Consider the following 13627-nt stretch of genomic DNA (forward strand, 5'->3'; position numbering starts at 1 on the left):
TGAACACTCTGCCGGGTTATCGTAGTCTTGTTTGCTTAACTTTAACCTCATATCGCTGATTTATGAGGAGACAACCTTGCCAGCCGTTAATTCTCCCATCCTTGCCCTGATTATGCTGGTTTTACTTCTCTGTAAAAAAATGAAAAAGCAAGAATTTCAGAATCTCAGACCGAGAAGCACTCAAGATGCTAAATCTCAGTTTCAACCCCAGTCTCAGAAAACTTCGGCAGGGCTGGAGAGATGGCCACCCAATTTAATTTTATATAGAAAAATGGAATTCTCTGAAAAATGCAAGCGAGCACTGATAAGGGAAACCAAATCTTAGCTACCTCTTAATTGTACTGTGCTGCTTCCCCGTCGTACGTCCACACCTCCAGAACTCCTCGAGCCTGTGACTGAGGTCATACCCATGCCAGAAGCTACGCCCCCAGAGCCACTGTAAAAAAGGAAAGAAACAAAAGTGATGATACTTCAATGTTTCTCTGTGGTGAAAGGAGTTGGGGAGGGAGGGTGGGAGGGGGTGGATTTCAAACTCTCCCCATCACCTGGAGCAAGGATCATCAGATTTTCCCCAGACCACGGCTCTCTCATTTCCAGAGCCTTTCTGAAATCCCACCTCCTTCAGGAGTGGTTAATCCTTCTTCCCAGGTCGTAGCCTCCATTCATTCATTCATTCAGTCGTATTTATTGAGTGCTTACGATGTGCAGAGCACTGTACTAAGCGCTTACCCCAGGGACCAACTCCAGCACCTCTGCACCATCTCTGAATTTAGGCTCTTACTGTAGCACTTATCTGCAACTAAGCTTACATACCCTGCTACTCAGTCACTTTCCTCACCCATATATCCAAATTTCCATTCTCTTCTTCCTCATCTGAAAATTATTTTGCATCCACCTCCCCTGCTAGAATGTAACTTTCTTGAAGGCAAAGATCGTATCTTCTAACTATTAAACTCTCCCAAACATTTAGTAAAAATGTGCAGCTCACAGTAAGTGCTCAGATGCCAGAAAGTGATTGATTAAGATGCCTGACTTTGGTAGGAGTGCATAAATACATCTATTCAATTAATCAGTCAATCACTGACTGATCGGGGCTTGGTGGATAAAGCACAGGCCTAGAAGCCAGAGGACCTGGGTTCTAATTCTGCCTCTGCTATTTGCTTCCTGTGGAACCTTGGGCAAGTCACTTCTCTGTGCCTCAGTTTCTTCAACTGCAATAAGGAGAATTCAATACGAGTTCTCCCTCCTACTTAGACTGTGAGCCCCGTGTAAGACGGTGACTGTGTCCAGCCTGATTAGCTTGTAACTGCCCCAGCACTTGGAATAGTACCTGACATAAAGTAAGTGGTTAACAAATACCCCCCAAAATGATATTTATTGAATTCTCACTGTGCACAGAGTACTGTATTAAGTGCTTGGGAGAGTACAATACCATAGAGTAAGTAGACATGATCATTGCCCACAAGGAGCTTAATAGACTAGAGGGGGAGAGAGAAACTGAATTACAGGTGGACTCGTACAGAAGTGCTGTGGGGCTGGGGGTGGAGTGAATATCAAACTGCTGAAGGGATACAGGCTCAAGTGCAGAAGGGAAGGCTTAAACAGGGCTTCTACTGCCAGGATCTGATTTACTTTCTTCAAAATCAGATAGAGAAGGGCAAAAATATCAAAAATAAAATTCGCGAGGCATTTGAATAATGCTTACAATATCTTAAGCCTGGGCACACCCTAGTAATTACTTAGAAAATCAACTCTCGTTTCATAAATGCAGTCTACATCTTTTTGTTTCACGTTTTCAGAAACTCACCCCTTTATGAGCTCTCCAAATGAAGAAAATTCACTCTTTCACTCACCCTGCCTCTCCATCGAGAAGGCGGCGGTAGGTCTCGATCTCCTTCTCCAGGCGGGTCTTGATGTCCAGGAGCTGTTCGTACTCAGAGTTCTGGCATTCGGTCTCGCCTCGGATCTGGCAGATCTGCTCCTCCAGACTGCTGATCTGCTGCTGAATCTGGGAGAGCTGCATAACGTAGCTGGATTCTGTGTCCGCCAAGGTGCTCTCCAGGGAGCTTTGCTGCAAAGAAGTGAAGAAACGGTTAACACAAGGACAGGAGTCTGGGGCATAAGTGGTGGATTTTAGTGGCGGCAAAGTCTTCCCTCCCAACTTTTATCGACTTGGCCACATATTTTGCAGGAAGTTATTTTCTCCCGGCTTTAGGACTTCTATTTGGTGGCTTCCTTTAATTGCTCATATTTTGTGGCACAAACCTATTTCTCACCTACATTTCAGTGTGACACCTTGAGAGTTTCTTAAGTCACAAGGAATGTGCATGAAAGTGTTTCAGGGATTTAGAGGGGCCAATTGAGTTTGGGCCTTGACCCACCATGGACAGGAGGGACTGGAGTTCAATCTGTAGGCCCTGGAGGGTGCGTTTCAGTTCCGTTATCTCATTCTTGGCCGAGCTGGTTGCCCCGGCATCCGTGGAGATCTGGGCGTGCAGCGAAGCGCTCTGAAACAAGATCAGAGAACTGTGAATGAAACACCACGAGGCAGGAGAGGGGCAAGTTAGTTTGGTTTTGCAGTGTTCTGCAGTGACTCATCTTGGAGAAATGATTAACCTGCTTATTGAACTGGTCTTCGGCTTCTTTGCGATTCTGCTCAGCGAGAGCTTCGTATTGGGCACGCATGTCGTTGAGCATCTTGGTCAGGTCGGTTCCCGGAGCGGCGTTCATCTCCACGGTCACGTCCCCAGCCGTGGTTCCCTGCATGCCCTTCATTTCCTGGGGGAAGAGAAACCAACAGGAACGTTGATAGTGAAATTTCTCAGCTGCAGCAGCTCGCAGTAGAGGGGCAAGAGGATATAAAAAGGAAATCTCGGGGGAGGACAAGTTGGAAAGTCTTATTCAGTGCCCCTACCTCTTCGTGGTTCTTCTTGAGGAAGGCCAGCTCTTCAGTAAGGCTTTCGAACTGCATCTTCAGGTCAGATGTGCTCAGTTTCAGATCATCCAGAACCTTATGCAGGCCATTGATATCAGCCTCGACCGAGTGGCGAAGATATGCCTCATTCTCATACCTGAAAGATTTATGCGAATGTGGCTTGAGAATCACCACTTGGGATTGCTCTAAAAAGACCCGTTTACAATTCTCCGATATCCACCTTGTGTGAAGGGGTTCAAGCTGAGTGGCATCCTTTTTGCACATGCTAAAAAGCAAAGATCGCAAACCTTCCTTGACTCGCAAACCCCCTGTCAAAGAATTCTGCCGGACATAGAAAATCAGCATTCCTCCCCTTTTTGTTTTCAGCTTTAAATGCAGTTTTGACACTGGAATAAAACGGCATCAAGTAGCTTAAACCCTCTGCTTCTGGGATTATTTCCCCCTCCCTGTTCAAGGGCTCGGCTCCAAAGCTCACTTTTGGATTTCATCGTGCTTTGGGTTCCATCTCACTCCCCGGGCTTTGACTCCTATAGATCTGGGACCTTGCTCTCCCTTCTGCCTTCTGTGATAGAGGGGTCCTAGTTCCCCATTCCTTTTGAGCACTCCAGAAATACCACAATAGGGAGTAGGAAAATCCCCAATAATTCTGGGCTGCAAGAGTGGCCCCCGGTACTCCCTAATGCTGTTCCTCAGGGTTCAAGCTCAGTGCTTCCCCAGAAATCATGAGCACTGTGGTTATTCCAGTGATTGACACTCCATAAATGCTTAATAAATACCATAATTATACCGTGAACACGATAGGGTGAGGTAAAGGAGAGATGGTTCCAGAAGCTCCCTTCTCAGTTTCACGGTGGAGATGTGAACATTATTCTATAATGATCACCTTTTACTGCCAGGAAGACCATAAATCTATTTTTTTTTGGATGTGTACATTATTTGAACACATATTCTCAACTCAGGCTTTACGAAACATCTTCCACTGATTCTACAGATAATATTTGGGCTTTGGCTCTGGATAAACTCTCTCCTCGTCCTTTTTGAGGAAGAGTAAATGAGCGGATAAAGGGTTGGATCCCATCTTACTCGGACATTTTTGGAATAAAATGACTCCAGGAGAACTTACTTCAGCCTGAAGTCCTCAGCAGCCAGCCTGGCATTGTCAATCGGGGAGACGATGCTGGCATTGTCAATAGTTGCTGCGATGATCTAGGAAATGCAAAGGTTCAGAAAGAAAGGATCAATGCATCTATAGACCCTGCCACTGATCAGTTCCGTTTGCAGAGAGGAAAAAGTGTTTGAAGACCAACGTTTTGTTTGAGGCAATTTCCAAGTGGATCTAACAACAGTTCAGATATTATATCATCAGGGTTTCTTTCAGTTAAAATGCAATTAGAGTTTTGGATATTTGAAACAACAGTTTACTGGCCCAAGATCTTCACAGAGAAGCAGATTTTTCCCTGCTCTGTTTGAATTAGCTGAACGAAAAACTCAAAAGAAGGAATCGGAACACGTGATTTCTTACCTTCTTCCGCAGATCATCGATGATGGGGTAATACTTGCTGTAGTCACGGCCAGATCCAGGATCCCTGGATCTGGGGCCGAATTTCTCGTACCACTCCTTGATTTTGACCTCCAGGTCGGTATTGGCCTCCTCCAGAGCTCGCACCTTGTCCAGGTAGCTCGCCAGGCGGTCGTTGAGGTTCTGCATGGTTTGCTTTTCGCCTCCAGAGAAAAGGCCGCCATCCCCAAGACCACCACCAAAACCAGCACCGCCACCGAAACCAGTACCGCCGCCGAAACCACCACCGGCACCGCCACCGACACCACCGCCATACATATGAAATCCTCCACTGGCTCCAGCGCCGTAACCTCCGCCGAATCCTGCCCCAGCACCTCCGTAACCTCCTACGACCGAGCTCCCGCATCCACCGCCGAAGCTTCCTCCGAATCCGCCACCTGCTCCCCCACCCATCCTACAGCTGCCGGCTCCTCCGGCCCCGTAGGCCGAGCCTCCCCCGATGCCGCAACGGCTTCCGCTGCTGAAACTGCTTCCTCCGGCGGACACTCGGACGGATCCACTCCCTCCGGACCGGCCGGCAGATCTAGCGAGGCAAGACATGATGCTTCAGCTGCAGTTGATCTTGTCCCACAGGAAAAGAGTGAGGATGAAGAGTGTCTCGATCTGGAGGCTCTTCGGTCTTTTTATACCGCTTTTCAGGGTGTTCCTACTATTCATTTCGCTTCATCATGATAGTTTTTCTTCTCTAATCCATGATGGGTTAATTCTTGTTAAGTAACCCCTCCCTATTGGGCCAATTTCCCTATTGGAAAAGGTCGGATAAAGGTTGGGTGGAGTGAAAATTGCTTCATGCTAATCCTTTAGAAGGGCAGGAGCCGTTATTTCTAAATTGCTTAGTTCTGCTCAGTTAGTGACAGAGCTCACTTCGCTGTACTTTGGCAACGTCTGAGGTGTACAAAATTTTTTTGAGGTCTTGGGCCAGAGATTCATCTGGGATCCTCCTGTGCTTGATTTCTGATGATTTAAAATCCAACTGGACATTTTTTATTTCATTCCCACTTGGTTCTTTTTCGAACTTAGAGAGGGCAAAGCATTTCTAATAAATTGGAAAGGCAAAAGTTTTTAAAAATGAGCTCTAATCCAGGTTTATCACCCCTGAACTGTTGGGAGGAACAATAGTGTTTATTAAGCGCTTACTGTGGGCAGAACACTGTACTAACCGTTGGGAAAGAATACCCAGTTGGGAATTAGATGTGGTCCCGGCTCTGGGTGGAGCTTTGTCCCTGGTCATCAACTACTTTGCTCTTGCTCTCCTGAGAAGACAGCAGTGAGTCAACTGGCAGCATTTACTGAGCGCCTTTGGAGAATTAGGCACTAAACTAAGCGCTCGGGTGAGAACAGTGATAGCATTCCCTGCCCTTAAGCACTGTACAATTTAATGGGGAAGATTGACAAAAAATATTTACTGACCATGAAAGGCAGAGAAAGGGCAAGTAAGAAGCAGGAAGCAGTTCAAATATATCAGGGCTGAACAGCCAAAACAAATAAATAATAATAATAATAATAATGGCATTTGTTAAGTGCTTACTATTTGCAAAGCACTGTTCTAAGCACTGGGGAGGTTACAAGGTGATCAGGTTGTCTCGGGGGGGCTCACAGTTTTAATCCCCATTTTACAGATGAGGTAACTGAGGCACAGAGAATAATAATAATAATAATAATGGCATTTGTTAAGCGCTTACTATGTGCAAAGCACTGTTCGAAGCGCTGGGGGGGGGATACAAGGTGATCAGGTTGTTCCACGTGGGGCTCCCAGTCTTAATCCCCATTTTACAGATGAGGGAACTGAGGCCCAGAGAAGTGAAGTGACTTGCCCAAAGTCACACAGCTGACAGTTGGCGGAGCTGGGATTTGAACCCGTGACCTCTGACTCCAAAGCCCGTGCTCTTTCCAACTGAGCCACTGCTTCTCAACAAATAATTGAATGTTCAGATAAAGAACATAAAAGTACATGAAAATCGTACACATGTACCCACAGGCTGAAGGTAGGAAGTTGCAGAGGGCCGAGACCCCTGAAGTGGTACCTAAACCCCTCCTCTCGTGGCTCGTTTCCAAAGAATTATTTGCTCCTCCGTCAGAGTTAGTCACGTTTCAGTTTCCCTCAGAGACGCCTTGCTTCACAACAAATAATTGAATGTTCAGATAAAGAACATAAAAGTACATGAAAATCGTGCACATGTACCCACAGGCTGAAGGTAGGAAGTTGCAGAGGGCCGAGACCCCTGCAGTGGTACCTAAACCCCTACGCTCGTGGCTCGTTTCCGAAGAATTATTTGCTCCTCGGTCAGAGTTAATCACGTTTCAGTTTCCCTCAGTGACGCCTTGCTTCACAACAAATAATTGAATGTTCAGATAAAGAACATAAAAGTACATGAAAATCGTGCACATGTACCCACAGGCTGAAGGTAGGAAGTTGCAGAGGGCCGAGACCCCTGAAGTGGTACCTAAACCCCTCCGCTCGTGGCTCGTTTCCAAAGAATTATTTGCTCCTCGGTCAGAGTTAGTCACGTTTCAGTTTCCCTCAGAGACGCCTTACTTCACAACAAATAATTGAATGTTCAGATAAAGAACATAAAAGTACATGAAAATCGTGCACATGTACCCACAGGCTGAAGGTAGGAAGTTGCAGAGGGCCGAGACCCCTGCAGTGGTACCTAAACCCCTCCGCTCGTGGCTCGTTTCCAAAGAATTATTTGCTCCTCGGTCAGAGTTAATCACGTTTCAGTTTCCCTCAGTGACGCCTTGCTTCACAACAAATAATTGAATGTTCAGATAAAGAACATAAAAGTACATGAAAATTGTACACATGTACCCACAGGCTGAAGGTAGGAAGTTGCAGAGGGCCGAGACCCCTGCAGTGGTACCTAAACCCCTCTGCTCGTGGCTCGTTTCCAAAGAATTATTTGCTTCTAGGTCAGAGTTAGTCACATTTCAGTTTCCCTCAGAGACGCCTTGGTAAACTGACAGGCCGTCTTACGCTTGTTATTATTTTTTTAATCCAGAGGTAATTACAAGCACCATTCCCTCCCCACGTTTTGGGGTTCCCAATGGGCATCGCAGCCACCCTAGCCAAGGTGATGTCTGATTTTGCACATCCGTGGAGCGTCTTAGTCAGCAAGCCTCAGCATACCCACTCAGGATGAAGTAGCTGACTAAGTAGGCGTTAGGATGTTCTGAGAGATGGTTTGTAAAGAAATGAGAGCAGATTAAGGTCAGCGAGCCTAGATTCACCAAAGCCCCTCTGAATCAGATGTTTGCTACGGGTTTCTGGAGGGAGGATTTAAGAAACTTTTTGTGGTGTCGGGAGTTTCTTTTTCATCCTGCCGTGTAAACTCAAGGTAAACTCACCGAATTGTTCTGCCACAGTTCTATGCTTAAGGGAAGCCAATTAACCTCGAAGTGTCCTGGTTCTTTTTCTGGCTTTGGTGGTATATTTCCCCCCATCTCTTTGCAGCTGAGTATTGCAGGCTAGTTTCTTTAGATATTGAAAGGGGGACATTCGTTATAATAATAATAATGGCATTTATTAAGCGCTTACTATGTGCAAAGCACTGTTCTAAGTGCTGGGGAGGTTACAAGGAGATCAGGTTGTCCCACGGGGGGCTCACAATCTTAATCCCCATTTTACAGATGAGGGAACTGAGGCCCAGAGAAGTTAAGTGACTTGCCCAAAGTCACACAGCTGACAATTGGCAGAGCCGGGATTTGAACCCATGACCTCTGACTCCAAAGCCCGGGCTCTTTCCACTGAGCCACGCTGCTTCCCCCCCATCTCTTTGCAGCTGAGTGGAGTCTAGGGACCGAGTATTGCAGGCTAGTTTCTTTGGATATTGAAAGGGGGACATTCGTTAGCCACTTCTTGCCAAAGAAAGCCAGGAATAATACCGTATTAGGTGGTGTCGACTACGCTGTAGACTGTAGGCTTCCTCTGGACTGCCATTGTGGGCAGTGATTATGTCTATCAATTGTAACATATTGTGTCAATCAATCAATCTCTGGTATTTGTTGAACGCTTACTGTGTGCAAAGCACTATATTAAGCATTTGGGAAAATGCAACACAATAGAGGTGGTATATGCATTCCCTACCCATAAGGAGGTTACAGTCTACAGGGGGAGACAGACATTAAAATAAATGACCGAGAGGGGAAATAGTAGAGTACCCTCCCAAGTGCTTAATAATTATTAATAAATATGATACTTGTTAAGAACTTGCTTTGTGCCAAGCACTGTTCTAAGCTCTGGGGTAGATACAAGTTCATCTGGTTGGACTCAGTCCCTGGGGTTCAGACTCTTAATCCCCATTTTCCAGATGAGGTAACTGAGGCACAGAGAAGTGAAGTGATTTGCCACGTAGCAGACAAGTGGCAGAGCTGGGATTCGAACCCAGGTCTTCTGATTCCCAGGCTCATGCTCTATCCATTTAGCCACACTGCCTCTTAGTACAGTGCTCTGCCTGCAAGTAAGCACTCTATCACTCAATCATTGCCGTCGATTATATTCTTTATATTCATATCTTATATATGAATAATATAATATATATAAATAATATATATTATATATGAATGAATATAATATATTATATATTCTTTATATTCATATCTTTCCCGAGGGTGACCGCTGATGACACTGAGGAACTCCAGGCATTGAGATGCACCAGACATCCCATGCATTACGGCGGGCAGATTGGGTAACACCATGATGTCATCTGTGCCATTTTGCAGAGGAATGCTGAGCAGACCCTAAGCTTAAATGTCTTTCGAGGGGGTGAGGGGGAAATCCCTTACCCCTTTTACTTGCTCCAGAGCCAATGCAATCCCCCCTCATGGGTCCCCTGTGAAGGCAGGCGCCCCATCTGAGATGCGGAATTTGGCAGCAGGGGCGGAGGCCAGTGGAGGCTGGGAGATGGAAATAAAACTGCAGACATAAAGGAATCTGGGATCATATACTCCCAATCCTATTTTCCTATTATAACCCAGCCCACACACCTTGCTGTGAGCCCGCCGTTGGGTAGGGACTGTCTCTATATGTTGCCAACTTGAACTTCCCAAGCACTTAGTACAGTGCTGTGCACACAGTAAGTGCTCAATAAATGCGATTGAATGAATGGATGAATTATGCAGAACAAGTCCCCGTGACCAAACCTACTCCTGTTGGGTGAGTGCTGGGATGACAGCGGAATGGCTTTGGAACCTTGAAGAGTACTATTCTCCAGGTCTGACTCAAGCCCATAAACTTGATTGACAAAGCTGCTGAGCTTTGAGATGAATATTGACAGCCTTTTTCCTGCTGCCTCTCTTCTTCTCCGCCACTCCTCGATCCCATGTGGTCTGGCTTCTGCTCCCTCAACCCCCCTGAAACTGCCCTCTCCAATGACCCCCGTCCTACCAAATCCAACAGACTCTACTCCAACTGAATCCTCTTCGACTTCCAGTTGCCTTTGATACTGTTCAACTATCCCCTTCTCCTGGAAAGAATATTCAGGTGTGTTTCCACTGACACTGTCCTCTCCTGTTTCTTCTCCTACCTCCCTGGCTGCGCTTTCTCAATCTCTTTTCCTGGCTTCTTTGCCTCCCGCTTCTTAACTGCGGGAGTCCCTCAAGGCTCAGTTCTGGGCCCCCTATTATTCTCCGTTTATACCCACTCCCTTGGAGAATGCATTCTCCCCCACAGCTTCAGATACACTCTTTAAGCAGATGACTCTGAAATCTACCTAACCAACCCCAAGCTCTCTCCCCTTGCAGTCTTGCATTTCCTCCTGTCTTCAGGACATTTCTACTTGGGTGTCCCATTGACCCTTCAAATTTAATATGTCCAAAAGAAAACCCCTCATCTTCCCTCACAAACCCTGTCCTCTCCCAAATTTTCCCATCACTGTAGACAGCACCACCATCCTTGCTGTCTCATAAAGCCTGTAATCTAGTCTTTATCCTTAACTCATTTCTCTCATTCACCCTACATATTCAGTCACCAAAATCCCGTCAGTTGTACCTTCACAACACCTTTGAAATCCACCCCTTTTCCTCCTTCCAAACTGCCAGCCTGCTGGTCTAAGAATTTGTCATATTCCACCTCAAAAATGAGTCAATCTCCTCACTGACCTCTCCGTCTCCAGCCTCTCCCCTCTCCGGTCCATGGGTCACTCTGCTGCCTGGATCATTTTTCTAAGAAAAATCATTCTGTGACTGTTTTCCCACTCCTTAGAAACCTTCCAAAAACATTTTGTATGCTAGCGTAGTCAGGGCCATATATACTCTCTTCTTCAAAGCATTGAGTTCATCCGCCACTTGTCAGCTGTGTGACTTTGGGCAAGTCACTTAACTTCTCTGTGCCTCGGTTCCCTCATCTGTAAAATGGGGATTAAGACTGTGAGCCCCCCGTGGGACAACCCGATCGCCTCGTATCTCCCCCAGCGCTTAGAACAGTGCTTTCTAGACTTTCTAGACTCTTCTAGACTGTGAGCCCACTGTTGGGTAGGGACCGTCTCTATATGTTGCCAACTTGTACTTCCCAAGCACTTAGTACAGTGCTCTGCTCACAGTAAGCGCTCAATAAATACGATTGAATGAATGAATGCTTTGCACATAGTAAGCGCTTAATAAATGCCATTATTATTATTATTATTATCCGCACATGTAGATGTAGATCCAGGAGAGCAATGGAAAACGCCAACTCTAAGCTCTCACTAGAGCTTAGTGGTGGTAGAGTTAAATGAGTTGGATTTCAAAAGGTGGGAAGTGAATGATCAATCAATCAATCAATCGTATTTATTGAGCACTTACTGTGTGCAGAGCACTGTACTAAGCGCTTGGGAAGTACAAGTTGGCAACATATAGAGACAGTTCCTACCCAACAGTGGGCTCACAGTCTAGAAGGGGGAGACAGAGAACAAAACCAAACATATTAACAAAAGAAAATAAATAGAATAGATATGTACAAAGATGAGTCCAACACTACTTGCTCAGCATTAAAGAACAATGAGTCAAATCTGGCCCATTTTTAACTTTGTCTAAATGTTTTCAGTGACCTCCCTGCCGTTCCAACTTGACTCAGCATTTAGTGAAAACAATTGTGCCTGGTGATCTCAGGGATAAGGACCTTCACCCTGGATGACTCTCATGATATCTACAGCTCCTTAACCAAAACCTAGAGCACAAATTTTGAGGCTTTTTTTGGCTTGGTTTGGTTTTTGAAATAAATGCAGAGGCAGAGTAGGGGAAAGCAGCGGGAAGGGCACCCAAATCACCCGGATGAACTGAAAATGACCATTCTGGTGGCTGTTTTCGGATGCTAAGCGAGTCGTGCTCAACCTTTTCGTCGGCGCTGGACTCTTACGCTTCTATTCATTCACTGAATGATGGATGTGATGTTCCAGAAGTTTTCCCGGGTAGTGGAGGAGGAGGGCGGGAAGCGAATCATAGACAAATCTACAATCTCTATTAGTTGAGGGAAGTGAGGGAATGTAAAGGAAGGTGGTGTCATCAGCAGAGAGCCAGATGTTCGTAATGGATGAAGAGATGGATTGATTTTGTCAGGAATGGATCCAAAATAAAGGTGATATCCCAAGGTGAAGCAGGTCACAGTGGAAGCATTCAGCAGGGTGGGCAGAGAGGAGGGCGGGGGAAGAGATTGCCCTCAGTAAGGATGCGGTTGTCAGGCCAGAGATGGGGGGTACAAAGTTGATGGAGTAATGGTTAGTGGGAGAGAACAGAGATGTGCTCATTTCACCTCAAACCACCTCCCATCCATCCTTACCGTCGATTTTAAGGATTCAAATTGGCTCTCTACCCCGGTACCCCGGCCTTATTTCGCTGATCGACCTGCCCTCTTAGTTCCTGTAATATCAACCTTCGAACTTTACCTCAATCTTGTCATTCTTGCGCCAACCGCTTCCTCACATCCTCTCTCTGGCTTGGTGCTCCCTTCCCCTTCGTATAATAATGTTGATATTTGTTAAGTGCTATGTGCCAAGCACTGTTCTAAGCGCTGAGGGAGATAAAAGCGGCGAAGCAGAGAAGCAGTGTGGCTCAGTGAGAAAAACATGGGCTTGGGAGTCGGAGGTCACGGGTTCTGATCCCGGCTCCACCATTCATTCATTCATTCATTCAATCGAATTTATTGAGCGCTTACTGTGTGCAGAGCACTGTACCAAGCGCTTGGGAAGTACAAATCGGCAACATATAGAGATGGTCCCCACCCAACAACGGGCTCACAGTCTAGAAGGGACTAGAAGGGTCCAAACCTAGCCCCACATAGCAAGATGCAGCTCCACTTGTCAACTGTGTGACTTTGGACACGGCACTTAACTTCTCTGTGCCTCAGTTACCTCATCTGTAAAATGGGGATTAAAAGTGTGAGCCTCACGTGGGACAACCTACCTTGTACCCCCCCAGTGCTTAGAACAGTGCTTGGCACATAGTAAGCACTTAACAAATGCCATTATTATTATTATTATTACAAGGTAATCAGGTTGTCCCACAAGGGGCTCACAATCTTAATCCCCATTTTACAGATGAGGTAACTGAGGCCCAGAGAAGTGAAGTGACTTGCCCAAAGTCACACAGCTGACCAGTGGTGGAGCTGGGATTAGAACCCGCGATCTTGGACTCCCAAGCCCGTGCTCTTTCCACTAGGCCACACTGCTTCTCTAACATATCTGACAGACCACCTCTCTCGTCATCTTCAAAACTTTACTAAGATCATAACTTCTCCAAGAGGCTTCCCTGCCTAAGCTCTCCCTTCTGTATTACCTATGCACTTGGATCTGATCCCCTTAAGCACTTTGATATTCACCCCGCTCAGTGGAAAGAGCCCGGGCTTTGGAGCCAGAGGTCATGGGTTCAAATCCCGGCTCTGCCAATTGTCAGCTGTGTGACTTTGGGCAAGTCACTTAACTTCTCTGTGCCTCAGTTACCTCATCTGTAAGATGGGGATTAAGGTGGGACAACCTGATTGCCTTGTAACCTCCCCAGCACTTAGAACAGTAAGTGCTTAATAAATGTCATTATTATTATTATTATTAATATACCTAACCACCTGTAATTTATTTTAATGTCTGTGTGCAAAGATGTACTAAGATTTTCATAAAATACAATTCAAAAAAGTAGGGACAATC

The 13627-nt window shown here is 46.0% G+C and overlaps 1 protein-coding gene across 1 annotated transcript; it reads right to left on the minus strand.

The window, feature by feature from the left end:
* Nucleotides 1-82: 82 nt before the first annotated feature.
* On the minus strand, nt 83-5054 carry LOC119935112 (keratin, type I cytoskeletal 24-like). Its single transcript, XM_038754752.1, has 8 exons — nt 4458-5054; nt 4059-4141; nt 2915-3071; nt 2617-2778; nt 2382-2507; nt 1854-2071; nt 330-436; nt 83-129 (listed from the first exon to the last, which is right to left on the minus strand). The coding sequence occupies exons 1-8, from the start codon at nt 5052-5054 to the stop codon at nt 122-124; spliced, it is 1458 nt and encodes a 485-aa protein (XP_038610680.1). The 3' UTR covers nt 83-121.
* Nucleotides 5055-13627: the final 8573 nt, after the last annotated feature.

This window comes from Tachyglossus aculeatus, chromosome 11, assembly GCF_015852505.1.
Source record: "Tachyglossus aculeatus isolate mTacAcu1 chromosome 11, mTacAcu1.pri, whole genome shotgun sequence".
Taxonomy (NCBI): domain Eukaryota; kingdom Metazoa; phylum Chordata; class Mammalia; order Monotremata; family Tachyglossidae; genus Tachyglossus; species Tachyglossus aculeatus.